General features: G+C 52.2%; 2 protein-coding genes across 4 annotated transcripts; both read right to left on the bottom strand.

The window, feature by feature from the left end:
• Positions 1–146: 146 nt before the first annotated feature.
• ELF3 (E74 like ETS transcription factor 3) lies at positions 147–10,408 on the bottom strand. 3 transcript variants are annotated; one of them, XM_047840506.1, is made up of 9 exons: positions 10,280–10,408; positions 4,512–4,682; positions 3,927–4,148; positions 3,635–3,721; positions 3,317–3,436; positions 3,030–3,119; positions 2,744–2,860; positions 1,648–1,843; positions 147–959 (listed from the first exon to the last, which is right to left on the bottom strand). In XM_047840506.1, the coding sequence occupies exons 2-9, from the start codon at positions 4,672–4,674 to the stop codon at positions 845–847; spliced, it is 1,110 nt and encodes a 369-aa protein (XP_047696462.1). In that variant the 5' UTR covers positions 4,675–4,682; positions 10,280–10,408; the 3' UTR covers positions 147–844. The 3 variants fall into 3 exon arrangements, with proteins under 3 accessions (XP_047696462.1, XP_047696461.1, XP_047696460.1); XM_047840505.1 differs by lacking the exon at positions 10,280–10,408 and adding an exon at positions 7,006–8,554; XM_047840504.1 differs by lacking the exon at positions 10,280–10,408 and adding an exon at positions 5,119–5,405.
• On the bottom strand, positions 8,687–27,592 carry RNPEP (arginyl aminopeptidase). Its single transcript, XM_047840503.1, has 11 exons — positions 27,074–27,592; positions 22,810–22,950; positions 22,345–22,493; positions 17,738–17,854; positions 16,860–17,095; positions 13,890–14,003; positions 12,886–12,998; positions 12,602–12,710; positions 11,231–11,455; positions 10,280–10,422; positions 8,687–9,284 (listed from the first exon to the last, which is right to left on the bottom strand). Exons 1-11 carry the CDS (start codon positions 27,518–27,520, stop codon positions 9,126–9,128), a joined length of 1,953 nt encoding a protein of 650 aa, XP_047696459.1. The 5' UTR covers positions 27,521–27,592; the 3' UTR covers positions 8,687–9,125.

Raw genomic sequence — 27,592 nt, 5'->3', positions numbered from 1 at the left:
TAGGAAATCCATCCCTACCTTGCAAGTCTGCTTCTGCCTTCACCTCTAGCCCTGTAGACCTCCTGTCCTGGCTCCTCTCCTTCAACCCCATGACCTTATCCAATCCAGAGGCCCAAATTTCAGTACACAGGTAGCTAAAACAAAGGTTAGAAAAAGCCCAGAAGACACTTTATTGGAGGTCTCTACCTCCATTCACAGGAAAAAGGAGCCAGGAGCCCCATCCTCAGGGGCCCGGCATCTCCCTGCCCCTCATCGGCCCGGCCAAGGGCCGAAACAGTCAGTCAGTCTGGCCACTAACACGTGGTGGGAGAGGAGCGGGGAGGGGAATGTCTTAGAAAAAATAGATCTCTATGTACATCTGACGTATTTATAGCACATAAATTAGGGAGTGCTCTGACCCCTGCCTGCAGAGTCCAAGCACGGAGGTGGAAGGCAGTCCAGAAAGCAGGTTCAGGAGGACCCCGTCCTGTCCCCTCTCACAGCACTCCTGGTGCTTCCCTCGGCCTCCTCGGCTCAGTCCGGGCATCTGGAGGAGGAAGGTGCTGTCTGTAGCCGGTGTCTGGGTTGGGTCTGAGGAGGCACCAGGTAAAAGAAGCTACACTTGCGGACAAGTCAGCAAGACGAGTCACCTCAAACCCCAGGGCTTGTAATTCCAAGAAGAGGGCAGAGAGGAGAGGCCACAAGCCCCGGATCCGAGGACGGTGGCTGACAGGATACCAGAGCCTCACAGCTTCTCTCCGCAGCACAGCCGGAGCGTTGCCCAGATGCTGGGACCTGCTGGTCTTCCCGGGAGGGGCCGCAGGCCTCAAGTCCTTGCGTTTGGTCCCGGGTCTCGTGCCGACCCTCAGTTCCGACTCCCGGCAACTTCTTCCTCCTTCCAGCCACTAGAGTTTTTGCCAAACTTGTAGACCAGCCGCCGGCCATCCACCCGCTCTAGGATTTCCCGTTTGTAGTAGTACCTGGGCGGGAAGAAGGGTGGTCAGAGGTACCCGGGTGGGGAGCCGTCTTGGACTGCGGATACCTTCCTCCACCTGGCCCAGCTATCCTCAGGTGACCTGTCCCCCTGGGCTCCAGCCCCAGCAACAGGAGTCTGATCCACTTCCTGTAGCTTTTCTTTTCTTCCCTCCTGCAAGAAGGAGCTGTTCTGCTCCATCGTGGCACTCTGGCCTAGAATGGTGTCCGAAGCCCCTGGTCTTACCCTTGCTCGTTTAGATCTTAATGGCTGGGTCCCAGGGCTGATCATGAAACCACATGATTTTAGGGCTGGAAGCGCCCTCAGTGACAATTCAGGGGGAAACCGAGGTCTAGACGGGCAACTTAAGGAGAGCCAGGTCTTGGTGTGGGCCTCAGCTCACGCTCTTTTCGCCACGGAGAGTTTTTCTCAGGACAAGCTTGCAGGAAGCGCAAAGAAATGTTGTCACAGAGAGTTTCTGGTGTTGGCTGCACCAGCCTACTTCCTCCATGCCCTCCTTTAGTCCGTGACAGCGGCGGACACTGCTCTTATCCTCACTCCACAGGACGCAAACCTGCCAGACTATGGCAGTGGTCGGAAAGCGGGCCGTGGGAGCACAGGTTAGCTGTCCCCGGCAGCCTCAGCAGGTCCCCCAGGGTCTGGCTGGGTCACGAGGACCCCGGCCACCTGCTCACCTCATGGCTCTGCTCAGCTTCTCGTAAGTCATGCTGTTGTTCCTCTTCTTCTGGCCCCAAAGCTGGGCCACGGCCTCTGATCGCAGGAACTTGAAGACACCCTCTTGCCGGTTCTCCCACTTCATGAGACCTTCATTGAGTTCCGGGTGGAGGAGGATGTCCCGGATAAACTCCCACAGGTGGGTGCCTCTGGGGGCTACAAGGCCAGACGCATCCGTCAGTCGGCAGTCTAGGGGGGGACCCCTCTCCTCCGAGGCCGGGGGGCCCTATCTGTCCCGGCACACAGCCTCCTGATGCCTGTGTAGTGTAAGGGCTGGTTCCCTCCCGCCTCCCCCCACCACCAGTCGGGGACCACGTCTCACACAGCACAGATGTCTTACTCGCTCAAATATTGATCAAACATCTGGCTGGGATGGGAGAGTGACTGAGATGCACTACTGCCCTCGAGGAGCCCACGGTTCAGTGGGGGCCGCCGTTAAAAAGCAAACAGGCCAACAGGTGGTGAGAACTTGGCGAGGACAGGACCGGGGAGCCGGCCCCAGCCCGGGGGACAAGGGGACAGCTTCCCGGGAAAAAATAGCTCCCTGAAGACAAGAAGCAAGCCAGGCCTAGCGCGTAGGGGGAGGGAGACTGCATGCGTAAAAGCACAGAGGCAAGAAGGAGCTCGGGGCCATCACCCGGTGGTGCCTGAGGCCCACGCGTCCAGCCTGCAGACGGGGCACAGTCCTCTGCCTGAGCCCCCTGGGGCCCTTTGGGCCCTCCCAACACCCACCAGCTGCCTCCTTACACCACCAAGGGTGTCCCAGCGGGCAGGACAGAGCCAAGTGCAGAGAGAACTGGAGTGGGTGGGCAGGTAACCTGGGCTCTGGTCCTATGGGCCTTCCTCCAGGAGCCTCAGTTTCCCCCTCCTATCCAGGACCACCAACCTAGGCCCTGCCATTAGGTGCCACACAGCCCTGGGCCTGCGCACAGCCATGACGGCGGGAGGGAGGAGCAGTGTGGACGGCCAGCGATCACGGGAGAAAAAAGCACCAGCAGCGCCCCCCCACCCTGCCCCCCAGGCCTCAGCACAAAGGGGGTGACCCCAGAAGCTCACCGTGCTTGCTCCTCTTGCCCTCCAGACACTCCCGAGACTCTTTGCTCAGCTTTCGGGGCCGACCCCGTTTCCGCTTCCCGTGCTTAGGATCCCCCTTCTTATAGTCAGGAAAGCCGTCTAAGAGAGGGGAGGTGGAAGGTCAGAGGGGAGGGAATTGGGGCTCTCAGGGGCAGCCCTTCTGTGGAGGAAAACCCTACAGGAGAGCAGGGAAGAGGGCAAGGACCGGCCCCGTGGGCACTGCCCATTGGGACACCCTCCCGGGGACCAGGAGGCTCCCTCCACTCACCCCTGGAGAAGAGTTTGCTGTCGGTGAGATCCAGATCCACATCACTTCCACCGGAGTCTGAGGAGTGGGGGCTCTGGGAAGTACCAGTCCCTAGGGGCGGCGGGGTCACAGTGAGTCCCCTTGCCAGCCCATGCCTGCCGGGGGATGGGCCACTGAGGGTCTCAGGACACGCTACCCAGCCAGCTCCTATTTGCCCCAGAAAGCCTGGGCTCTAGTGGCGGGAACCAAGGGCTCAGGCAGGAGTGTTTGGGGGAAAAGGAGCCTGTGGCCCAGACGAGGGTGCTTACCTGCAGTGGAGACATCGGAGCTGCCGGGGGAGGGGGCCCCGGTGCCGTAGCTGCCGGGGAAGTAGGGGCTGGCCTGCCGGCCCTCCTCAAGCACCTCTTGGCTGAAGGGGCTTCCCTGGTCTGGGAAGAGGTCAGGGTTCAGACAGAGCTCGGAGGAACAGGCAGGGACACTGAGCTCCCCAGGGGTCTAATGACCTGCTGCTTTTCTAGCCAGGGGAGACAGAGGTCTGGTGACAGAGGGTCAGCTCCAGTGCTCTGGGGAGAGGCAGAGACGGGATGGGACAAGCTAGGGGAAGGAGTGAGAAAATGGCTTCTCACCGAAGGGGCCCAGCGTCTCCTGGAAGGCCATGCTGTCCTTCTCCAGCAACTCAATGATCCAGCTGAGTTCATCGGGAAAGCTGGAAGCTGATGAGGAAGGGAGGAGGGGTCAGAGGCCAGGCTGGCATCGCACGGTCCCCTCGCCCCTCAGCGGTTCTTTATCTGTGCCCACTGGCCAGGGGCTCCGGGTCCTTCCCACAGCCATGCTGACCTCAGCCTAGGGTGTGGGCCGGTCCCTAGAGCAGCCTCCCAACCGAGAGGGAGACAAGGGCAGGAGGAGGCCTGGACTCACTGAGGTCCCACAGCTGGGAGTAGAGTTGGTCCCCCAGAGGCCCAAAGACCAGACGCAGCTCCTCGGGGGCACAGTTGCAGAGCGTGGCCCCGTCCATGTCGCACCGTGAGAAGTCAATGGAACTGGCGTCGTATTTGTTCTTCTCCACTTGGTAGCTGATCCAGTCCAGAACCTGGGCCTTTGACCAGAACTGGGGCTGCTTCCCCGACCAGCTGGCCTTCTCTACAAGAGGCCGGGCACAGCGTCAGGTCAGCTCGAGCCACCCGGCCCCTCACAGCCCATTTCTGGTGCCCATCTGGGATTCTGTGTGAATCACCACCACCACCCCCCCCCCCGCCGCCACCTCTCAGAGGAGCCTCCCAGGAGGAGGGGCGGGAGATGGGGTTCGCAGCACCCTCGCCCAGCACCTCACTTAGCCGGGCACTGCCCCTCAACCCCAACACCTCGGCCTCTTACAAGCCACCCCATGCCCCTAGCGCTGGAATTTGCTGGGGGGACCCTCCTCCCCGCCTGAAGTCTCCATTTATCTAACAGGTTCTTAGAGGGATGTCTCTGTCTCTCCCCATCCCACCTGCTGAGACCCACCTGGGCCCTCCAGTGGCATCTGGGGGTTGCTGAGGGTCAGCACCAGGTCCTCAGCCCCAAAGGTGGCTGCAGCGGGAACAGAAGCCAGGGCGGGTTCCTCCGGGCTGTACATAGTACTGAAGTAGTTGCTGAAGACGTTGCTAATCTCACAGGTTGCAGCCATGAGGCTACCTGGGGAGAGAGGCCGAGGCTGGTGAGGACCAGGGTCCTCCCTTTCCCCTCTAGCTCTTCTGTTCTAGCCAAGCCTGGGGCAGAAGGAGCCCCTAGGGGCGCGGAGGACGTGAGGGTCAGTATCCCTTTGGACACCATCTCTTCAAGAGGGCTTCACGGTTTCAGACCACGGTGTGGGCACTGGGCCGCCTGCTGGGCACCCCCCACCCCGCCCCGCCCTGGCCCACCTGGGTCCCTGAGTGGGACTGGCAGAGTCAGGGCCACTCTGTCCCTCCCAGAGACGGTGCCTCGGCGACCTTCAGGACACCCCCACTGCCCTACACTCCTGCTCAGGGGGGCTCTATAAGGCCGAGCTGCAGTGGGTGGGTTTAGAACTAACCATCCACTTGACCTCTCAGGACCCAGGCTGGGGAATACGACAGGTGGGGGGTCCTACCTGAGTGGCGGGGGTGTGGGTGTGGCAGGCAGGCAGGATTAAGGGACAGCGGGCCGGCGAGAAATCCAGGAGGCTAAAAGCTGCACCAGGTAGGTCTGGCCCGCACTCCCCCACCCGCCCTAAATAGAGGCGAGTGGGAGCTCCTCCCCGAGCCGGGCCCTTATAGTGCGCCTGGCGGTAACCTGAGCTGGTGGCTCATTGGACGGAGGGGATTTCCTGGCCTTTAGACTGGGCTTCTGGCCCCAGGTGATTTGCATATTTTGTGCCACTTGGCCCGGATCCTAGCAGGCGGTGCTGGGAAATCAGGCCCGGCTGGTTTAATGATTGTCAGAGTCTGTCATGTCGCACCCTCTGGGGTTGGGCACAGGGCACTGGTCTGGGCGGGTGGCAGGAGAGTTGCTGGGGTGGGCATCTGTACTTTCGGCCATCCTCTGGCACAGGAAATTCCTCAGGGGGGCCAGGCCAGGGATGGGCTATGAGGGGAAGGGGGAGGGGAACCTGGTAGAACTGGGTCGGAAGGCTGCTGGTCCCCCAAATGGGTGGAGAACTGTGGACAAGGGTGCCTAGCAGGGAGAGCAAATCGTGTGGTCTAGGGAATTTTCCTACAACACACAGGATTAGGGCAGGAAGCCTCTGCAGGCCTAGGCAATATTCATGGGCTCATACTGGGTGGGGGCCGTGACTGCCAGCCTAGCCTCAGGGCCCCATTGTCCCCAAAGTTCCCATAGGACCCACCCTACGGGCATCTCCTTTGGTGGTAAAGTCTTGGCTTGCTTTGCCTACCTGGGCCCTATGCAATCATCAGGGTCGCTGCAGCCCCTTCTGGAGAGGCCTGGCTGTCCCTAAGCCCCTGCCGGAGTCCCTGGAGCCTCGGGGCTGCCTGCAGGTGCTGGAATCCTCGTGGCCCTGTTTATTCCTCCGTCCAGTCTCCTGGGCTCCACACCCTCGGTCCAGTTGACTAGTACCTGTCTGCTACCCTCTAGTGGCCAGAAGTCTGGCTCCCTGGGTCACGGCATTCCATGAAGGGACCGCTCGGTATTTACCATTTGCGAGGCACTTGTAACATAGTCTCCACTTATTCCTCACAGAAACGCTGTAAGGAATGTATGATTGTTCCCATTTTGTGGATGAGCAAATCGTAGCTCAGAGGGGTTTCATGACTTGCCCAGGCCACACAGAGCTGGTTAAGTGGTGGGGCTGAGTCAGTCACCCACCGGCTGGGGCTCTTTCCAGATACCGTGTGTATCCTGGCTTCAGGGTCCTCCCGCTCAGCTGCTCCGCCAGACCCTTGCCCTCCCTACGGGCACAGTGAGTCCTTCATGTCTGTGGTCCCGTCTGTGAATGCAAACCCCACTGGAGAGCCTGAGCACGGGCAGTATAGCATGGGCAGGAAGCAGGAGACTTGTGTTCAGGTGACTCCCCAGCTGTGCGACTCTGCTGGTCTCCCCACGTGTAAAGACAAGGCTTTTTGGACTTAATAATCCCTAAGATTTCTTCCAGCTCTAGTTTTTTATGCATCTAAAGCGTAGGGATAGAAGTATCTCTTTCCCCACTTCCTTTGTTAACGCCACAACCCTGGGTGGTTGGTGACCAAGCTCGGCCTCAGTGGGTGAAATGGTTACTCAAACAAATGGTGGCTCCACCTCCAGAGCTGCCCCTTCTTTGACTCTACAGCCAGAGGACTCAGAAGTCCATCTCCAGGAATCTTCTCCTCTTTGTCCGAAACTTCTGGGCACCTAGGAGAGGGGCTCAGGGTCCAGGGCCCCCTCCAGTAGGCCAGGGGTGGCAGGAAAGCCTGGGGCTCTGGTGGTAGGATTTTTCCCCAGCCCTTCAGGGGGCCTCCCCCAAGGAGCCAGAGGCGGGCACACCCTCCACCCAGTCACTCACCCTGGAATGTGGGAGAACCGGCTTCTAGCCCCAGGACTGCTCACATGCTCCCCTGCCCTGGAGGACACCTGGCTAAGGCTCCAGAGGGTGGGATGAGAAGGATGTGGAGAGAATAAGAAAGGATATCAGCTCCTTTGCCTTCCCAGGGCTTCACAAAAGAAACGGGGCTGAGATAAGGAATCTCTATAGGCTAGCGCCTTATCTCCAAGTATGAATGCCTTCAATAGCCCAATAGCAGGTGATGTTATTGCGGAAAGTAGGGGGAAAAGACTGCAGTTTGAGGTCAGTGCCTTGGAGGTGGAGTGGGAGAAGGTTCTAGGATAGTGGTCAGAGGAGCCCTGGAGTAGGAGGCAGAGGCCTTCCCTGCCAATGGCAAGAAGACCCCTCCCCGTGAGCTTGCAGGGACAATGGCACTGCCTCATCTCTCGGACACGGATGGCCAGAGCATTGCCTCACAGCCCTACAAAAGGACAGGCACATCCGGCAGGATCGCTGAGTGGCAAAGGTGGTGAGCAGGGCAGGTGACACAAGTCAGGATCCCCATGCTGTGCAATGTGAGGGCTCACAAAGTTAGTGGGGTCAAAGAGCAGCCATCAGAGGAAGACCTTTCCAGCCTTCTGCTTCCACGGAGACTCTTCGCCATTACTATTACCAGAACTATCATGCCATACGTTCTTGTGCAAACAAGGAAAGACAGCCACTGGTCTCAGAGCTGGTAAAGCAGACTCCGAGCTGGGGGGTAAGTGGGGCATCTGGATGGCCCTAAAATCATCCTTGCCGATAGCATAGCACCAGGAACAGCCTCGAAAGAACCATGGAGACAGTCTGCCATCAAAGTGTCAGGGCCTACCAGAGCTCTGACAGTCCTGGGCCTCCAAATCCCTCTCCTCAGACCCAAAGTTCTCTCTTCTGCTGGTGAAGCTCTGGGTGTGCCAGGGGACAGAGGCCTCACTGGCCCGCCACCTGGTCACCACCATTCCCTTCCTCTGGTTAAGAGCAAGAACAAATCTATTTCAGTGGCTACGCTGTGTTTTCTTTCCCAACCCCTGTGCAGGGAAGGGAGGCCGAATGGACAACCTCAAAGCCAAGGACACAGCCACAATGGTCAAGAGTGCCTTGTATTCCTGTGCCTGAAAGGCAGCTTCAACATATTTAAATATTTTTTCATGACTCTCCCCTCATCCCACACCCCAAATCCAAGCTGCTAACTGCTTAGATCCCCATGTTGAAACCAGGAAAGCAGAACTTAGTGCCAAAGTTCTGGGCAGACTCTATTTATTACCACATCATTAAAATACTTATCCAGGATCAAAAGCAGGGGAGTCCCGGTGAAGCCCCAGGGAGTGTGAGAAGGCCGGAGAAAAATCACTAAAATACACATTTTTTAAGCAATGGAATGGATGAACAGGAATGGCGCCACGGGTAGAGAATTTAGCTGCCTTAGAGAGAACTGGAATGAAGTTCATTTGCTACAGGTGTGCTTCAGCCATACCGCTGTGTATGTTTTCATCTCTGTGTGTGTGGGACCCCTACCTCCTGACCCTGGGGGTTCCCTACGGGCAGGAAAGTGCTGTCAGCTTCTGGGGGGGTCCCCAGTGACCTGCTCAGACTACTTGCCCACAGAGGGCGTGCATGGAAGCAGAAATTTCAATCACTCAGGTTGTAACTCTGACTCAAATACTTTTCACTTAAAAATATTTATTAAAATAAAGATTAAACCTGGAAAAAAAAAAGAATTCCCAGAATGCAGCCCTTTGCACAGTACTTCAAGAATCAGAAAAGGAAAGGAAAGAAAAGGAGAGGGAAGAGAAGGGAAGAGAAAGGACCAGAAAATCCTCTCTGCTCTTCCCAGAGAGTGGGGAGGGGGAGAAAATTGCCTGCCGTCACCACAGCCCGCAGCCTGCAGTAGAGAGCTGTGGAAGGTTCTCTGGTCTCAGGACTTCCCGGTCCAGAGAAGTTCCCACCAAAGCAGAGGCCCAAGAGTCGCAGCCCCCAAGCCAGAGAACAGATTTTTCTGAGGGTGTGTAAACTTCAGGAATTTGACTGGAGAACTGGAATTTGGGAACAGTATTCTGAAAGCCTGCGAAGTCTGAAGAGGCAGAGGCCATGCCCACGAGCTTCTAACTGCCCTTGGGCGCCACGATCTGCTGGACGTAGTTGACAACGTTGCTGTGGAGTTGGGGGGCGGTGGCCTTGAAGGTCTCCTTGGCAAGGGTCTGGGCCACCTCGCTGCCACCCATCATCGCGTGGTACAGCGGAAGAGTGTACTTCTGTTTCCCCTGCAAGAAACACACGCACACGCGTGGCCTAAGCAGGCTGCTCCGTGCGTGCGTCTGCATGGCCCCTGGCCCTGCTCTAGCGGCACGCCTCATCAGGTGCCAAAAGGGATGTGGGTATCAGTGTTGGAATGAGGAGTGTCCTGGCAGGTGTGCTCTTATTCTGGCATCTTCTTGGGGGCCAAAGATCCACGTGGGTAGATCTTAGGTCTTCACAGTCCATGACAGCACAGGGGCGTCTACCCTCAACAGAGCAAATGAGGAGGGCAGGCACAATGGGGGTCCGAACCTAGGAGGCTGTAAGTGCTTAGATGCCAAGCTAAGAGCCGGTAGCAAAGGCTGCAGCACGTAAAACTGAGGGCCACGTGAGGCCCAACTGCGGTCAAGTGCAAGAAAACCCACAAGTCAAATCCACATCAACGTGAGATTGCCACATCACAAAGTTCCTCAACTCCAGAGGCTCGGAGAAGCCCTCCAAGGGCTCAGAACACCTGCAGACAGGTACGGAGCTCCCGTTGCAAACAGATGTAGGCATCAGGGCGCCACTTCCTACCTAGCCCCACCTCGCCCGGCAGGGCAGGCTCCTGCTGCAGCCTGAGCCCTCCCAGGTCACGAGCTTCCCCCCAGGAAGCAGGAACCTATGATCTCACCCTTTGCTGTCTCTCTGGTCCTTGGGCCCCTCCCCGCAAGACCGGCCCTCCAGTCCCGCTTTACCTTTGTTCCCAGGTGGGGGGTAGCTCTGACTGGCTTTTACCGGGGGATCTGGAAAAGGCTCCCCAACCCTGGAGGCTTCTTCCCCAGGCAACACCTCCACCAGCCACACTCAGGAAGGAGACTGTTGATCAGGGTCCTCCCGAGGTCCTTTCCCTCCCGCCCTCCCTCCCTCCTCTGCTCCAGAGAAGGGCAGAGAGTGAGGCTCTACCTGCAGGACTACTGCCAATAAGGCTGAGCGGCACACCGCGTGCCTTGAGGGGGACAAGGAGGTGGGGCTCACCCACCTGGCTCTGGAGGAATTCCTTCACTTTCCAGAAATCCTCCTGGTGGTCATTCTTAATGACGATCTGGCCCCATCGGAGCCGGAGCTCCGCATTCTGGGAGTTGGAGATCTTTGGGTAAGTCTCTCCCAGTTTCTTCACATTCCCTGAAAAGAGGAAATGGGTTTTTAACGGCTGTTTCATCAGAGCCACGAGCCAGAGGCCAAACTCCAGTCTCAGCAGTCTGTCCATAGGCACTCCGGGGGCTCCGGGAATGACGTCAAGGAGGTTCCCACCCACCCATTTTATGCTCATTCTGGTCATCTTCTGCTCTGAAAGGGTAATGTCCTATTTCCGAATTTACCTTAATTTCTAAGGCTCTTCCATCAAATTACACACTTTCTGCCATCTTCCATTTGCCCTCCAGGAATAAAGCACAGGTATCCTCCTCAAATACCCTGTGTCCCATTTTTCCTCCCACCACCACCACCAGCTAAAAGTTAGTCCGGTGTTCACTTTTTCTCTTTACAACACCCCTGGGTGACTGCTATTTCTGGCTGAGCAGCAACTTAGCATTAGTGGTCGACAGCTTCCAAATCCCAGCCCCAGCGTTTATGGGCCATGTGACCTAATTGTGCTCAAGTTCATTCTCCATCACCTGGGGGTTACAATCACAGCAGCTAGGCACAGAGTAGTTACGAGGACTCAATGACCTCAGACGTAGAGTTTAAAAGAATTACCTGCTGACCCAGAGGGCTCAGCGAATGCTAGGCTTCATTATTCTGTTCCCCAGGGCATTTGCATGTATGACTTACATCACCTGTTGACGTGTTTCTTGTGAAGTGCTTGCATCCACCTGCTAACACCTGGCAATGGCCTAGGGGTAGGCATTGCAAGGGCTTCCCTCCCAGTCTCCCTCTAGCTCCTGATATAAAGCTCTGTACACCAGGAACCTGGATTTACCCGCTTTCTTACCGGGAGGGAGAGGGGATTTCTGGAGGATCTTATCTAGGAAGTAAACCAGCTGGTAGGTCTTCCAGGTAGAAATGGCCACAGCTTCAATGGCCTTCATGTCCAGCTCCTTGGTCACCCACAGCTGGGCCAGCTCTTCAGCAGGCTTCATAAGCGAGTCCCCAGGGGAGAGGTCAGGGAGGTAGGGGGGCCAGCCAGGGGTGTTCAACCACCGATCAAACTCAAAACCTGTTTGGTAGAAGGAGAGAAGGTACTGTCGGAATGCTCTGGTAGCATCGAGGTCAATTTGCTCCAGCAACACCGAGACCTCAAGCTCCTGTCTGCCTCCATCCATCCCTAACGCTTAATATCACTACCCCACGCAACCACCTGCTTCAGTCAGGTCCACTTATACTGAGACCTAGACTGTTACAGTCAGACTAGACTGCCTCCTTTTCTACTGTGACAGTGGTTTTTGCTCCAAATAAACACTGCTGTCAGAACCAAGTGGATGAATGCTTTCCTAGTGTCAATCAAGTTCACGTTCTCCTTCAGATGACCTGAACGGCTTGGTGCAGAACCTCCCGGGCTGCCTGGGCTCCTATCTCTGCTCTGCTCTGCCATTAACTAGCTGGGAGGCCATGGGCATGTAACTTCACCTCTCTGTGCCTTTTATCTATAAAACGATAAAAGGCAGGGTAGGAGGCCCTTAGTTGGCAGTGGTGAGGATTAAATAAGCAAATACACATTATGAGTTTAGCATCCTGCCTGGTGCATAGTAAGCACTCAGTAATTATTAACTTTCGTTAGCCACAGAGTCTCATGACCTTGAAGTGTGGGCCTCCAAACAGAGAGTAGGTGCTCCAGGCCTGACCAGTCCCGGCTGTCAGCAGGGAGCTGACTTTGCCAGCCCGATGATGGACAGACTCAGGGTCGGCACAGCATGAAGTGGGTTGCCTCATCTGTGACAGGCCACCATCTACTCTCTCTTAGGAAGCAGTGCCTCCCCAGCTGAAATCAGGGCTGCCGCTGGGATTTTCCTTCACTCGGAAGGCTGAACGAGGGGACTCCACACTCACAAGGCGGGGCTGCTGCCAGGACCAATGCCCTAGGTCACGGCCTGGGCCGTGGCAACTCTCTGGGGCAGAGTTGGGGGTTTGGTTGAGTGTGTGCAGATGTGAGGAAAATGAGGACAGAGAAGAGAGACTGAAGAGACAAAGTGGAGAAAATGAGGTCAAGAGGAGCAGAAAGAGTCATTCTCGTGGGACAAGGCTGTTTGCCACTTGCTACGTGACTCCAGTTCGTTTTCCTGCCCCAGCTTAGTCTTCCCAGATGTGAATTAGCCATAATTCTCTACTGTCTTCTAGAAGCCTGTAGGCCGGCTCCTCTGCTCACCTGGAATGGAATCCACTCTCTTCTTCTTCAGCTCAGGGAAGTATTCCAAGTAGAATTCTAGAAAGTCATCAGCTAAGATACTTTGGAATTTGAATTCATTAACATAGGCCTGCAGGGAGGGAGGTACTTTTCAGTCCTTCTGGATCCCCTGGGGAGCAGAGTCCCTCTGTTCCTTGGATTCTCCTCCAACCCCTTGTCCCTTCAGCCCCTGCCTCTACCCCCGTCCTCTGGCCCAGCTGGTTTCTCTGCACGTTCTCCTTTCACCCCTCCTGAGTTGACTATACCTTGAGAAAATTGTCAAACTCATCCTGATCACCCACCAAGTGGGCCAGGTATGAGACAAAGCAGAAGCCTTTCTCATAGGGGGTCTCGTTGTAGGTATCATCTGGGTCCACACCTAGCAGAGAAAGCAGACACTTGTAACCTGTCGCCTTCATTGTTCTTCTCCAGCTCCAGATTCAGAGAGTAGTTATGGAAGAGATCAGAATTCAGCTTCCCCAGGTTCAGCAAGGCCAGGAATGTTTCCAGATCCATCTTAGCCTCTCTCAAACCACTTCAAAGTTGATCTTAAAGGGTCACGAATTATGGACATAATAAGAGGACAAAGAAGCAACCTTGCTGGGGAATTGACAAATTTCCTTTTTCCTGGGATTGCTTTGCTCCATTGGGTTCCATTGAGTCTTAGGACTGAGCACAGGGCTCAGTGCCTTTTCTATTGGTCACCACCTACATGCACAACCTCCCCTCCCAGAACAACTGGTTGTTTCCATGAATGTTCTAGACCAAAATAAACTAATTACCAGTCTACAAGAAGTTCATTTTCATGGTCATTGGCATCAAGGAACGTGAGCTTAAATTGCATGAAAAAGTTTTAGATTAGTCACACAGGGGACTAAGGAAAAACGTTAGAAAAGAACACATGACCTTGGACAAGTCATTTGACTTGTTGGGTGCTCACTCATATCCTCCATAAAATAAGGCTAACACTTAATCTACAAAACCACAGGTCTGACTTGATAGAAAAAGAAGGGTATGGGCCTGCACAAATGGACGGCAATGGTATAGTCATTAAAAACTGCACAAAACTGGAAAGAACTCCTATCTGGCTGGAATGGCTTGGGTTGAGTCTGTCTAGAGGCCAGGGAACAGCTACAAAGAGCTCTGGAGGGCTCTTCCTTCCCAAGGAGAGTATTCAAGGTGTGCACTGATCAATATGAGGTTCAAAAGAATTTGGGGCTCCAAGCCCAATTTAGGGGAGGGGAGAGTCAGACAGAGGAGCCTCCTGGACCTGGTTCAATCTTCACTCGGAGCTTGTTGAGTGGGTTTTCCTCGCCAGTGATGTCCATGTGCTGTCGAAGCAGAGCCCGCCCGGTTGCAGCTTCTAAGCAGGTGTAAGCAGAGCCTAGGACAAAAAGAAACCCTAGGTCTCTACAAAGTGTAACATCACGTCCAAGTATACCTTCTGGACAGAGGACGGTTGCTGCCCCCTTGTGGCCACAGAACAATGACGGATAACTGAGGCTTAGTATCTTTACCCTCCTGGGGATCCCAGGGCAAGAAGGGTCAATGACAGAGAACCTGACTCAGCTCCTAGCTCCCTGTTGCTCTGGCCTAAGAAAGCAGTTGGTTAAGCTCAGGCTGTCAGTCTCACCCGCACACAACGATGAGGGAATCTCATGCCTTTTCCTGTTACCTTTCCTTATCAATAGATTTTTATTTTTAGAGATATTAATTTGATTTTCTATAAAAACAGATTATAGAGGGGACGCTTGGATGGCTAGGTCGGTTAAGCGTCTGACTTCCTCAGGTCATGATCTCACGGTTCGTGGGTTCGAGCCCCGTGTCAGGCTCTCTGCCGTCCGCATGGAGCCCACTTTCAATCCTCTGTCCCCCTCTCTTTCTGCCCCTCCCCCGCTCACACTCAAAAATAAATAAAATTTTTTAAAAAGAGCAGATTATAGGGGGGTCTGAGTGGCTCAGTCGGTTAAGTGTCCAACTCTTTTTTTTTTTTTTTTTTTAGTTTTTTTTTCAACGTTTTTTATTTATTTTGGGGACAGAGAGAGAGACAGAGCATGAACGGGGGAGGGGCAGAGAGAGAGGGAGACACAGAATCGGAAACAGGCTCCAGGCTCTGAGCCATCAGCCCAGAGCCTGACGCGGGGCTTGAACTCACGGACCGCGAGATCGTGACCTGGCTGAAGTCGGACGCTTAACCGACTGCGCCACCCAGGCGCCCCAAGTGTCCAACTCTTGATACTGACTCAGGTCAGGATCTCATGGTTGTGAGATCGAGCCCTGTGTTGGGCTCTGCACTAAGCGTGGAACTTGCTTGGGATTCTCTCTCTTTCTCTCTCTCTCCCTCTCTGCCTCCCCCCGCCCCCGCTCATTCTCTCTCTCTCTCCCTCTCTCTGAAATAAACTTAAAAAAAAAAATGTGAGCCACTAAAAAAAATAAAAATAGAAAGATTATATATTCATTTGACCGTTCCTGTCAGACAAGACAAACGGTCACCCATAATTTTTGTAAGGGTCTCTACATCTCCTCTGGTTCTAAAAAGGACTGAGGGAATGGTTGAGGGAAAGGGGACCAGGTTTTGAACCAGCCACCTCTGCCACTCACAAGGTGTTCTGACTCTGGGCAAGGTATTTAATCTCTCTGAGCCTCAATTTCTTCATCTGTGTGGCTGGATGATAATATTTGGTAGCAGGATTCTTGGCGGCTGATGAAGATATTCACACATAGGCTTCTGCTCTACATACTCTGGATGAAAGTGTAGATCTGCACAAACTTTCTGGGAGGCAATGGACAATGTGTGCTAAAAAGCCTTTAAAATGTTCAGATCCAGAAATTATGTCTCTAGGAATCTATCTTTGTTGAGACCATCTGAGACATGTGTGAACATTTCGATATAAAAGTATTTGTCAAACTATTCTTTCATTAGGAAAACGGAAAATATTGGAGACTGATTGAATAAATTAAGAAATGGCCATACCACGCAGCTATAGAAAATTTAATGACTTGGGAAAATGTTTAACTTTATTAAGTTAAAAAAAAAGGCAGTTTTAAGGTCTGATGATTCACACACACGCATAGAAAAATGTTTGAAAGGATATATTACATTCTCTCTGAACAGTGAGATTATGGATAAATGCATTGTATGTGTTTTCCCATGTACATCAAAAGAGATTTTGATGACAGAAATAATAAACATTATTTTTTTTATAGTATCTGATCTATAGCAGGTTTTCAATAATGAGACAACGTTGAGAAAAGATTTTAAAAGCCCACCTGGGCTCAATTTGGGGTTCTGTCCTCAGCTGCTAAGTGGCTTGGGCACATTACTTATACTTTTTGAGTCACAGTGGACTCATATATAAAATGAAAATAGTATCTCTTTTATCAGGCTACGGTAAAATTGCTAAGTGATGTATTTGTTTTAAATTTTTTTAATGTTTATTTATTTTTGAGAGAGACAGACAGAGAGTGAGCAGCGGAGGGACAGAGAGAGAGGGAGACACAGAATCTGAAACAGGCTCCAGGCTCCGAGCTGTCAGCACAGAGCCCAACATAGGGCTCAAACCCACAAACTGCGAGATCATGACCTGAGCCAAAGTCAGACGCTTAGCCAACTGAGCCCCCCAGGTGCCCCTTAAATGATGTATTATTTTTAATAAGATGCCTAGGACAAAGCTGGTATATAAGTGTTCATTAGAAGGTATCATTATAATGGTCTTATTTTTTATTTATTTTTAATATTTTACAGTAATCTCTACACCAAACGTGGGGCTCAAACACACAACCCCAAGATCAACAGTTGCATGCTCTACCGATTGAGGCAGCCAGACGCCCCTGATTCATTCATAAAATTAACTAGCTATCTGGGTGAACAGCCCTGGGCAACTCTACCCAGCGGCTGCCCGGTTGTTGGGAGAACAGAGCATCAAGTGTGTCCTCAGCTTTGATGAGGGGGTCCTTTCGCTGTTAGGTCCCCTATCAGTCAACACGCGATTTGTGAGATTCCCTTCCCCTAAGTCTGCTAACTTAACGACATGGAACGAAGTAGAGATCACGCGCTTAGAACGAACGTTTGTCTAGAGTTGGCCCTCCATGGCCTCTCACCAGAACTTTCTGCACTACTGCTCCTCCCCTCACACCCGCTTGTGTCCCGAAACTTCAAAGGAGACCACATTGGCCTCACTGGCTAAGGAACTGGGGACAGGGCACCTAGGAGAAGGAGGGGACCTGAGGGCTGGCTTACCAAAGAGGACAGTAGAGATCCTCCTCTGGGCATACATGGTGAAACCTTCATTGAGCCAGAATTCACCCCAGTTGGCATTGGTGACCAAGTTCCCAAACCAACTGTGGGAGATCTCATGGATGATGACATCAGCCAAGGAGCGGTCCCCTGCTAGCAGGCAGGGGGTGACAAAGGTCAGACAAGGGTTCTCCATTCCTCCAAATGGAAAGGATGGGGGCATGAAGAGCAGGTCATACCTGCCGAGAAAACGGGAGGTCACAGACAGGCCTCGGCTCCCCAGGGCTGACCCTGCCTCACCTCCCCAGGCCCGACCCTCAGTCCTGAGAGATGCAGCCACTGAAGAGGCGGTGTTCAACACCGGGCGCCGTGCTGAGATGACGCCCAGGCTCCTCAGTCCCCCGGCCAGCTCGCTGGGACTTCCCTTTCCCCGGGTTTTGCTCTCGTGGAGGCGCCTCTCTGAGACTTGCTCTCCATTCTCCTTCGCACCAGGGGATGGGCATATGGTCAGCTCTATCAACAGTTAGCTCACCGGTGGCCCACCTGGGGTCACAAAGACCTAACAGAGCCTTTTATCTGAGGAGGCTGAAGTCTGGAGATGTCAAAGGGAAAAATGAGAGTATGTGGCTGCTTTTAGCAGCCAGGAAAGTAAGTCGACAAAGGTCCCCTGACAGTGTTTCCTGATCTCCACGCTTAGCGGCTGGAAGGCACATTTTGGTCCCTTCAATAACCCTGTCAGGGTCCCCTCCTCAGCAATAATGAACAAGGCCTGGCTCATCCCTTCCTCATTCTTTCCCTCCTTTCCTTTACTTCTGGATTGGGGAACTCTGCTCCGGGACTCAAGTTTAACAAAAGACATCAGAGTCAATGTGATACTGCACCTTCCCCAAACGTAGGGTCCAAAAAGTTTCTCTCCTGTTGCCAGAAAATCTTCTACCACCCCGTTGTACTCCTCCTTGGCAGCCTTGATCAGGCAGGGCTCAGCCCACACCCGGCTCCTAAAGACAAAAGCACAGAAAAAGAAGAATGGTGTTTGGAGACCTATTGTGGAGACCCGATCCCAAAAGCACCTGTAGAAAACTGGCAGTCTTCTACTGGAGCCAAAGGAATGTGACAATGTGGCCGCAGAGACAGGAGATGCAAGGTCAGATCACCTGCATGGGTCCAAGGGACGGATAAATGAGATCGCGACAGAGCACTGTGGAGGCAGCAGCCTCCCGTGTGCAACAGGCTCAAACTCACACTGCTACAATTTTACGTGTCCAACACTGAATGTGACCTTGCAAAAGTCACTGACTTCTCTGAGCCTGTTTCCTCATCTGGAAAACGAGTGGTAAAAATGAAATAAAGACAGCATATAAAAACCCCTTATACAATGCCTCATGTACTAAATGTTGGTTTCCTTTCCCCCACTTTCTGGAGACCCAGAGTGGGGCTTGAACTCATGAACCATGAGATTGTGACCTGAGCCCAAGTTGGACCCTTAACTGACCGAGCCACCCATGAGGCGCCCCCATGAGAGCATTTTACACCAGTAAGTGGTATTATCGGATTGAGTCTTGACGGATCGCTCTAGCTGCAGTACCCAGAAAATACCTTAAATTACAACAGTGAGTATCCCTTAGTGACGTATGTAGGATAATGGGTCAAAACCAGAATCTTGGGTGACACCAGCACACGTGGGGTTGGGCAGAGAAGAGCCCACAAAGGAGACCAGAAGGGGCGAACCAGGAGGTCCTGGAACCAGGACAGAATTGTGTCATGAGGCCAGAGGAGGGTCAACAGAGGCAAAAGAAAAAGAGAACATCAAGACAAGCACTGAAGAGCAGCCAATGTGTGGTACATGTTGAGGCCAGTGGCCTCTCTTACTACAGGAGTTTCTGCGGTGTGACCCCGAGAGGTGTTGATTCCAATGGGTCCAGGCAGTAAATGGGGGGTGAGGGAGTGTATATACTACTGTTCTAAGAAACTTGGCTAAGAAAGGAAGCAGAAACAGTGTGCCAGAAAGGAGTGTGGAGTCCATGAGTTTGTTTTTTGCTTTGTTTTTGAACTAGGGGAAACAGGAACATGGTTAGGGGTCAGAAGGAAAGAGCCAGTGGGGGGCGGGGAGACTACCCATTTGAAGAGCGAGGGGTGAGCAATAAGGCAAGGCCCCATGGGATCTGGGGGAGGGGCTGAGTCAATGATGGCTCAGATGAAGAGATTTGGCTTTAAACAGAAGGAGGGACCCCTCTTCAGAGTCCAGGGGGAAAAAGGGGACGAATGAAGGCAGATGAAGATGATTTTTGACATGGAAAACAGGAAGTGGACATGACCATATCTGACAAATTAAATATACTCAATAAAGGAGGAGACAAGATCATTGCTTGGAGTGAGGGTAGGGTGTCTGAATAGGAAAACTGAAGAGACAAGTCTTCCTTTAAATCCTTCCCTCCCCCTTCCCTCCCTCCCTTCCTTCCTTCCTTCCTTCCTTCCTTCCTTCCTTCCTTCCTTCCTTCCTTCCAGGAGAGTGAGCCAGAAAGGTAAATCAAAGGTCTGCTGAACAATATTGAAAGCCTATCTATAGTTGAAGACTACATCTGTTATATTTTCCTTGAAAACCACATAAATGTCTATTTCAACTTAAAAAAATTTTTAATGTTTACTTATTTTTGAAAGAGAGAGAAAGAGAGAGAGAGAGAGAGACAGAGCATGAACGGGGGAAGGGCAGAGAGAGGGAGACAGAGAATCCGAAACAGACTCAGAGCCTGCTCAGAGCCTGACACGGGGCTCGAACCCACGAACCATGAGATCATGACCTGAGCCGAAGTCAGACGCTTAACCAACTGAGCCACCCAGGTGCCCCGTCTATTTCAACTTTTAATTCCAACTTTTCACCAAAAACCAGAAATGGGTAGCAGAATCAGTATGCACAGCTGTGTACTTCTCTCAGACACCCAGGTACAGAAGAAAGAGAAAAGGGGATGGTCGGAGCTGGGGCTAGAAGTTACAGCAGCAGGACAGCGCGCAAGGCAGCCTGGGATGTTGGTAGGAGATGATCAACCCCACACCTGGGCCACGGAGAGAAGATGGGCCAGGTCACAAGAGGCTGGTGCCCGGGAGGAAATGTACAGCTTGCAGGAAGAAAGGCCTCTGGGAGCTTGAGAAGCAGATACAGTGGGAGTGAGGCCACCACAGGGCTGGAAGGTTAGGAGCGTGGGGTCAGAGAACGAATGAGGTGAAGGTATTTAAAATTTCTGCCACAGCACAGCTCACGATAATGCCCGCGGCCAGGACTTACACCGTAGTGTGCCCTTGAGTGCGGGGGCCTGAATCAGGTGGAGAAGGGTCCCTGGAGAGAGGAGCTCGAGAAACCCTGAAGCCACCCTCAACCCTGGGTGTCGGACAGGGAATCCAGACGGAGAAAAAAGTCGCCAAAAATGCTGTGACAGGGCACGAGGTTGAGAAAAGACGGTGACACGAGAGTCAGAAATCTGCAAGGAACTGCTTTGTGACCAGCTTGGGTATCACAACTGGCAAAGTCCTTAAACCCAGGCTACTCCCGTGTGCTGCACCTAGGAGGTGCAGGTCAGGGTAGGTAGGGGACATCCAAGATCCTGCCACCAGCCCACTGGTTTCTGTCAGAAGACACTGGAGTGTTCTCGGTCAGGCTGGAATCTCATCACCAGTGGTCTGGCGCAACGAGCACCGGATGTGCAATGGGAACGCATGTGACTCTGCACAAGCAATTCTACCTGAAGCCTCGGTTTGCGTATCGGGAAGATGGAGACAGTAATATCCCCCTCAGTGAGGTCACAGAAGGATCAGAAGAGATTATACATAAAAGCGACGACTGGGATACGTCCACTGTCTCTTTTGACCAGGATCTCCCTCCTCTGCTAACGGGGACCGGTCACAAAGTTTGCCAGAAGAGCCTGCCATCCTGCGTACCTACACAAGAGCCTCAGATGTGGGGCAAAGACCGACTACCTGACTGGCTACCCGACTGCCTGACAGGGGAAGGAATGAGTCATCGTGACCGGTGACACAGATTCTATCCCCTGGATTGATGTACTCGATCGTCATTTTATTACAGAGGGCTCAAAAAAAAAAAAAAAAAAAAAAAAAATCATCATTCTCCAGTGTGTTTGGAATACATTCCCTCATTTCTCATTAGCAGCTCAGAGTCGTACTAACGGAACCCTAGTAAGAGAAAATTCTCTAAAATGACATTCCCTTACAGGGCGCCTGAGAGGTTCGGTCAATTGACATCAACTGACTCTTGATTTTGGCTCAGGACGTGATCTTGCGGTTCGTGAGATGGAGCCTTGAGTCGGGCTCTGGGCTGACAGTGCAGAGTCTGCTTGGGATTCTCTCTCCCTCTCCCTCTGTCCCTCCCCTGCTTTCTGTCTCTCTCTCTCTCTCTCTCTCTCAAAATAAGTAAATAAATAAGCATTAAAAAAGTAAGCATATTAAAAATAATAAAAATAAAAATAAAATGACATTACTTTACTTAACTATTTCCCTGTCAATGCAAAGCTGACATTCCTTTGGTTACCTACTACCCTATCTGTCAGAAACACAGCCCTTCATGAAAAAAGAGCACCTAGCTTTTCAAGACCGGTGTTGTTTTGAGTGTGTGTCCTTGAAGCAGAGGCCAATGGCATCCCATTCATCATTCTCTCTGAAACCCAGGAACTAAGATTCACGACTGAGCCCAGCTACAAAGTCTGAGGCTGTAACCAATCCCGGCAAGGACACCAGCACCTCCAAGAACTGAGCAAGGAGCCACAGCGACGGAGGCAGGAAACGCACCACAGCTTTACCGTCCAACCTTTAACATTTTACATCAGGATTACGCTGTGCTGGCAGATCGTATGAGGGCCGGGAAAAACCTATACTCCTGGGCAAGTTTCTTTTCGCAGGAAACCTTACAAAATCCTTATTTATCTCCATGAAACCCTTCTAACTTCGTGGAGGTCTCTCTGTCACCATGGGTTCAGGTTTATGCATCTGGAGCAGACAAAAAAAGGAGCTTCCGCTTTCTTCTCCAGAGGGAAACAATGACATCAACGTTGTATATTTCCAGGAATTGACTGCTAGAGAAAACGGGGAGATTTGGTACAAAGATTACAAAGCAAATACAATTGCTAGCAGGGAACTCAGAACTTAAAGACACTAATAAAGATCAATCTGACACTGGTGTCTCAGCGCCAACCGTACTCCACGAGGTGGCCCAGGACAGCAGCTACCGCTAGTAGGACTGATGAGCTCATTCTAGACAGCAGGATTATAGAACTGCAGGGAGGGAGGGAAGGAGGAAAGGACGGGACAAAAAGAGCACTTCCTCCCGCTGTATTCATACCACACACTTCTCGGCTGCAGAGAGGCTGTGGATTCAGAGAGGATGTGAGACTGTCCCAAAGACCATCACACTGGGGCCACTGGTCAGAGGCCTCCTCGGCTCGAGGTCAGTCCAACCTTGCCTGTGGGGGTCTTTGTCTCCTACCTGGGTCCAACTTCCGCCGAAACCAGATCTCCGATGGCCAAAGCTATCAGATAGGAGGGGATGGGCTGACACATCTGGAAGAAGAACTTATTTGGACCTCTCTTCTCCCAGGTGTTAGCACTCATCACAGCTGTGAAGCCATCTGGGACCTGACAACAGAGAAAGCTTAGGAGATTTTACCTGGACAGAGTCTCCTTTTGATTAGCTTAAAGGACAGCACGGCCGGCAACCTGCATGGTGACAGCAATGACCTGGAGCCCATCTTGGGGAACACAAAGGTTTCAAGACATGAAACTTGTGCTAAGCTGATGAGATTTAGCACAAATAAAACTTCTGTACATGAAGGAATTCTGCAGAGGGGCCACTGGACAGATGTAACAATTTACCAGCTGAAATGTGGCCAGACAGATCTGGAATTATATTTTCAACCCCAAGGGCAAGTACACTTAACCTTAGCCCTCTTACCTCAATAAGAGCTGAATATCTGCATTTCACTGCAGGAGTGTCGAAGCAAGGGAAGAAGGCCCTGTTTAGGACAGCCTGGCCCTGCGTATAGACAAAAGGCTTCTTCTTTCCTGCTGTCTGCTCAGGAGCCAGCCAGCAAACCTAAGAGAATAAAAGAACATTTCAAAACTGACACCCCCTACATGAGCTCAGTCCAGCCAGGGAAAAGGAGTTGGCTGGCATGGGAGACTTTTAGGGAATCCTTACAATCCTTCTGCCAGCAATTTGGCCCTAACTGTGAAGTTCTCTCCTACTGTGAATTTAATCTACCTTGGAATCCATGCCAAGGTATGACATCTGCTTCACATGGAAGAAACACCACAAAGGGTCTATTCCTCACTGTATCCCATCAGGCATCTCAAGAATTCTAGAAATGGCCTCGGGCACCTGGGTGGCTCAGATGGTTAAGAATTCCAGACATGACCTCTGATCCTGGCATACGGTCTTCCTCCTCTGAGTCCTTCACACTGTAGTTGTTTCTCATCAAAAAAACAAAACAGGGGCACCTGGTGGCTCAATCGGTTAAGCATCCGACTTCGGCTCAGGTCATGGTCTCACGGTTTGTAGGTTTGAGCCCCGCATCGGGCTCTATGCTGACAGCTTGGAGCCTGGAGCCTGCTTTGGCTTCTGTCTGTCTGTCTGTCTGTCTCTCTCTCTGCCCCTCCCCCGCTCATGCTCTCTCCCTCTCCCTCTCTCTCTCTCTCCCCCTCTTGAAATTAAATAAACATTACAAAAAAATAAGGAAGCAGCTGTATTTGAACTTCTGATAGAACACACAAAAAAAGGAGAAGTGAAGTGGGAGGAGTCTGTGATTAACATGTGTTCTCCAGGGGTGCCTGGGTGGTTCAGTCCATTAAGCGGGCCGACTCTTGGTTTCGGCTCAGGTCCTGATCTCATGGTCTGTGAGTTCGAGCCCTGCTTTGGGTTCTGTGCCGACAGCACCAAGCCTACATGAGATTCTCTGTCTCCTTCTCTCTGACCCTTCCCACTCACATTTTCTCTCTCGAAATAAACAAAAAAATTTTCTAAAAAAAAAAAATTCCTGAAACTAAATTCTCTATTCCTGAAACTAAAACTTATCCTTTCAGAATAAATGTATTTTATATTATAGGCATTGGCTATATATAATTCTTTAAAGAAAATTTTTTTAAGATGTTTAAGTAATCTCTACACCCAATGTGGGGCTCAAACTTACAACCCCGAGATCAAGAGTCGCACATTCCACTGACTGAGCCAGTGAGGCACCCTGGCTATATACAATTCTTAATTTGTTTTCTGTTAGCCTTTAACCAAGGGCAAATCTGAATGGTTATTACAAACCCAATTTTTGCCTACAGCAAAAAGTTTACTTACCACATAGATCTAACTGTGGGGCTGGGGGCTGGGGGAGGATATGTCAGCACCAAGTGCCATTTAGAATTTAGAAAAGGATTAGGTAAATCCAGGAAGCAAAACTTTCTGGTTTAAAGGTGAGTCAGACTGAGATGGTTGGAAAGGAGAGGAGAAGACACTCTCAAGCAGGTGGATAGAACATGAAGAAAGGCACGGATGGACGGTCTCTGGGAGCTGGTGGTAGGTTTCAGATACAGGGGTGGGCGGCATGCCTCGGCAGGTGCACTTTGAAAGGCTTTGAACACAGGTATTTGAGACCTACTTTTAAGAGGCATAAGGACGCCATATGGAGATGCTGACTTTTTCTTTGAGATTTGTGTGTTATGTGTGTGAAGATTTTAATGAATCTCTTTCCAAAGAGTATAGTACAGATGGAAAGAAGGAGAAAGAAACACCACATGGTATTTCTGTGGACTGGAGAAAGTGGCACTACCTGAGCCAGGTGAGTGAGATCACCCAAGACAGTCAGAGATCATGTTGATATTATGGATTCTCATTATCATGTGATGAAAACAGCACTTCACTTTTGTGACATTCCACTAAATGTTGCTCTGAACCTAAAACTGCTGTAAAAAATTAACTTTTACTTTTTTTAATTTTTAATAACCACAGTCTGATCATGGGAAAAACAGACAAATTCCAGTAGAGAAGCATCCTACAACATGTCTGACCAATACTCCTCAAAACAGTCAAGGTCATCAAAAACAAGGAAAGTCTGAGAAACTGTCATAGCCAAGGGGAGCCCAAGGATACATGAAAGCTAATATACTGTGGTATTCTGGATGGGATCCTGGGACAGAAAAAGATATTAAGCAAAAACTAAGAAAATCTGAAAAAGACTCCGAACTTTAGTTATCAGTATCGGTTCGTTAATTGTAACAAAGGCATCATACTTGCAAAATGCTAAGAGGGGAAACTGTGTGTGGAGGGCTATATGGAAACTCTACTACCGGCTCACTGGTCTTGCTAATCTAAACTTTTTTAATCCTATTAATGAAAGAAATTTAATGAGATGACAGGAAGAGCTAACATACGGTGTCGCCAGGCACTGTATTAGGCACTTATATAAAGACAATGCATTTAACTTCTGTCAAACTCATAGACTAGTCCCTGGCACATCTTAATAAGTACTGGTCATCCCCACCGTCACTTCTTATTCATCATCTTTGGTTGAGGTTTTTTGTTGTTTGTTTAGAACGACACAGAAGACAGAATGAAGAAGCCTGCAGTACAAGTACTCTTGTACTTGTCTCAAGAGTCTAAAGTCAGGGAGAGGCTGCTACCTACAGTGATTAAGGTGAGTTGAGAGTCCTCACTTGGGATGGTGGCAATGAGAAGGAATACATACAAGAGCCTTTAATGCAGACCTTCACAGGGCAAAGGGCAGTTCTTTGTAAAGTGTGGGTCTCTGTTGTTCTGTCGCTATGGAAGCTATTTCGTTTTGATTTTTTTTAAGTTCACTTATTTAATTGGGGGGGGGGGGGAGGGGGAGAGAGTGCAAGTGCAAGCACCCAGACTGGGGAGGGACAGAGAGAGGGAGAGAATCCCAAGCAGGCTCTGCTCTCTTCTCACGGAGCAGGAAGCAGGGCTCCATTTCACCAACCCATGAGAACATGACCTGAGCAGAAATCAAGAGTCGGCTGCTCAACCGAGTCACCCGGGAACCCCTCCTTTTGTTCATTTCGAGGTGCCACTTCGAAATGAAGGCAATTTGAGAGAGGGCTTAATATTTCCAGTTATCCTGTTGGATTCCAAGTTCCTGCCCCAAACCAGAAACTAGAATATAACAACCAAACACAGCAACCAAACACATTTACAGATATTCCGTTACCCTTGGAGGGTTTTCCCTTTGCCTTGGAAGTCAATTTGCATTGCTTTGGACTTTTCCTTTTTTAAGCAAGTTCTACCCCAGGTTCATTTACTCCCTGAATAGCGGGAGCTGGAAACGGAACTGCCCTTTGAGCTGCCTCTAAGAGTGAAAGGGAACTGCTAGCTAGATAAGTAAACTGTCTGTAGGCCAGCAGCCTACCCTGAAACTTGCAAGCCACCCCACCTGACGAATGACTAGCAACCACAGCCTCAGAACTCCCTGTGAAGGAGCTTCTGACTTTCACAAATGTAAGCCACAGAACCATCCATCCTTTCATACCAATATTTGTCCTCCCATCAACAGCGAGAGGGCCTACTACACCCTCATTCCATTTCTCGCTCGTACTCAAATTCTTCCGTTCATCAAATCTAGAACTTGGCAAAAGAAAACTTAAATAACTACGGGGGTTCAGGATTAGTTCAGCCTGGGGCACTACAAGAACGCGTAGGGCAAAGGGCTGAGTCAGCATCCAGGGCTCATGGGCCGGCATTGTCCAGGGCTGCCATAAAGGAAAAACTAGGTAGCTCGTTATCAGGGACCTAGGTCCCAAGGCCCCGTGAAACATTAAATTCGGTTTATAAATAGCTCGTTATCCAGAAAGCCGCCTCGGCTAAGGTTTCCTCTGCAGGCAGAAATGGCAGCCCGCCAGCGTGATGAGGGGGAAACAACGCAGACAGGCCACCACAGTCGCTAGGGAGGGGAGGCAGGAAGGGTGGAAAGGACGAAGGGTGCACAGCACGGAGGCTGGCCTGAAGCCGGAAGAGGGAAAGCGGGCAGCCTGGGAAGAAGGCGGGGAGCTCAGGGCGGGAGGCGTGCCCAGGGGTGCCCCGAGGCCCCTCTCCGCCAGGGCGGAAGCATCTTCTCCTTTCTCCTGGGGGTGGGGTGGGGTGAATGCCGGCCGGCGGCCAGCTCGGAGGGCTGGAAGGGCGGGCAGGAAGTGGCCGGGTGAGGTGGCGAACTCACCCCGGGTCCCTCCCCGACGCGGTAGGTGAGGAGAACCTGGAAGCGCTCGCCGGCCGGGAAGGGCTGCGGAAGGGCCACGCACAGGGCCTGGCCGTAGTGCGAGAACGGCTGCGTGCGGAAGTGCACGGGCTCCGCGGGCTGCTCCTTCGAGTCGGGCCGCTGCCGCTGCAGCGACGCCGCCGTCACCTCGAGGCACGGGTGCGAGTCGAGCCGCAGCTCGGTGGCGCCCTCGGGCACCAGGCAGCGCAGCTCCAGGACCGCGGTGCCGCTCAAATTCCTGCTGCCCGGGCCCGGCCCCGGAGGCCCGAACTCGGCCCGCAGGTCCAGGTGCAAGTGCAGCATCTCGAAAGCCCGGAAATTGGAGGCCGAGGCCACGTCCACGGCCCGCGCCGAGTGCAGCGGTCGCGGGGCCGCGCTGGAGCCGCTCGGAGGCCCGTCGCTCGCCATGGCCCCACCGTGCCGTGGAGCAAACGCGGGGAAATCCGCCGGCTCCGTCTACTGCGGCGGGAAGCCCCGCCT

Source organism: Prionailurus viverrinus, chromosome F1 (assembly GCF_022837055.1).
Source record: "Prionailurus viverrinus isolate Anna chromosome F1, UM_Priviv_1.0, whole genome shotgun sequence".
NCBI lineage: Eukaryota > Metazoa > Chordata > Mammalia > Carnivora > Felidae > Prionailurus > Prionailurus viverrinus.
This window is presented reverse-complemented; position numbering and strand designations above follow the sequence as displayed.

Coding starts and splice junctions, on each gene's coding strand:
- ELF3 (XM_047840506.1), bottom strand. CDS start 4,674: ATGGCTGCAACCTGTGAGATTAGCAACGTCTTCAGCAACTACTTCAGT. Junction 4,149..4,511: donor GATGCCACTGGAGGGCCCAG/GTGGGTCTCAGC, acceptor GGCCTCTTGTAG/AGAAGGCCAGCTGGTCGGGG. Junction 2,861..3,029: donor CAGCAAACTCTTCTCCAGGG/GTGAGTGGAGGG, acceptor CCCCTCTCTTAG/ACGGCTTTCCTGACTATAAG.
- RNPEP (XM_047840503.1), bottom strand. CDS start 27,520: ATGGCGAGCGACGGGCCTCCGAGCGGCTCCAGCGCGGCCCCGCGACCG. Junction 22,951..27,073: donor GCGTCGGGGAGGGACCCGGG/GTGAGTTCGCCA, acceptor TTATTCTCTTAG/GTTTGCTGGCTGGCTCCTGA. Junction 12,711..12,885: donor AGTTTGACAATTTTCTCAAG/GTATAGTCAACT, acceptor CCCTCCCTGCAG/GCCTATGTTAATGAATTCAA.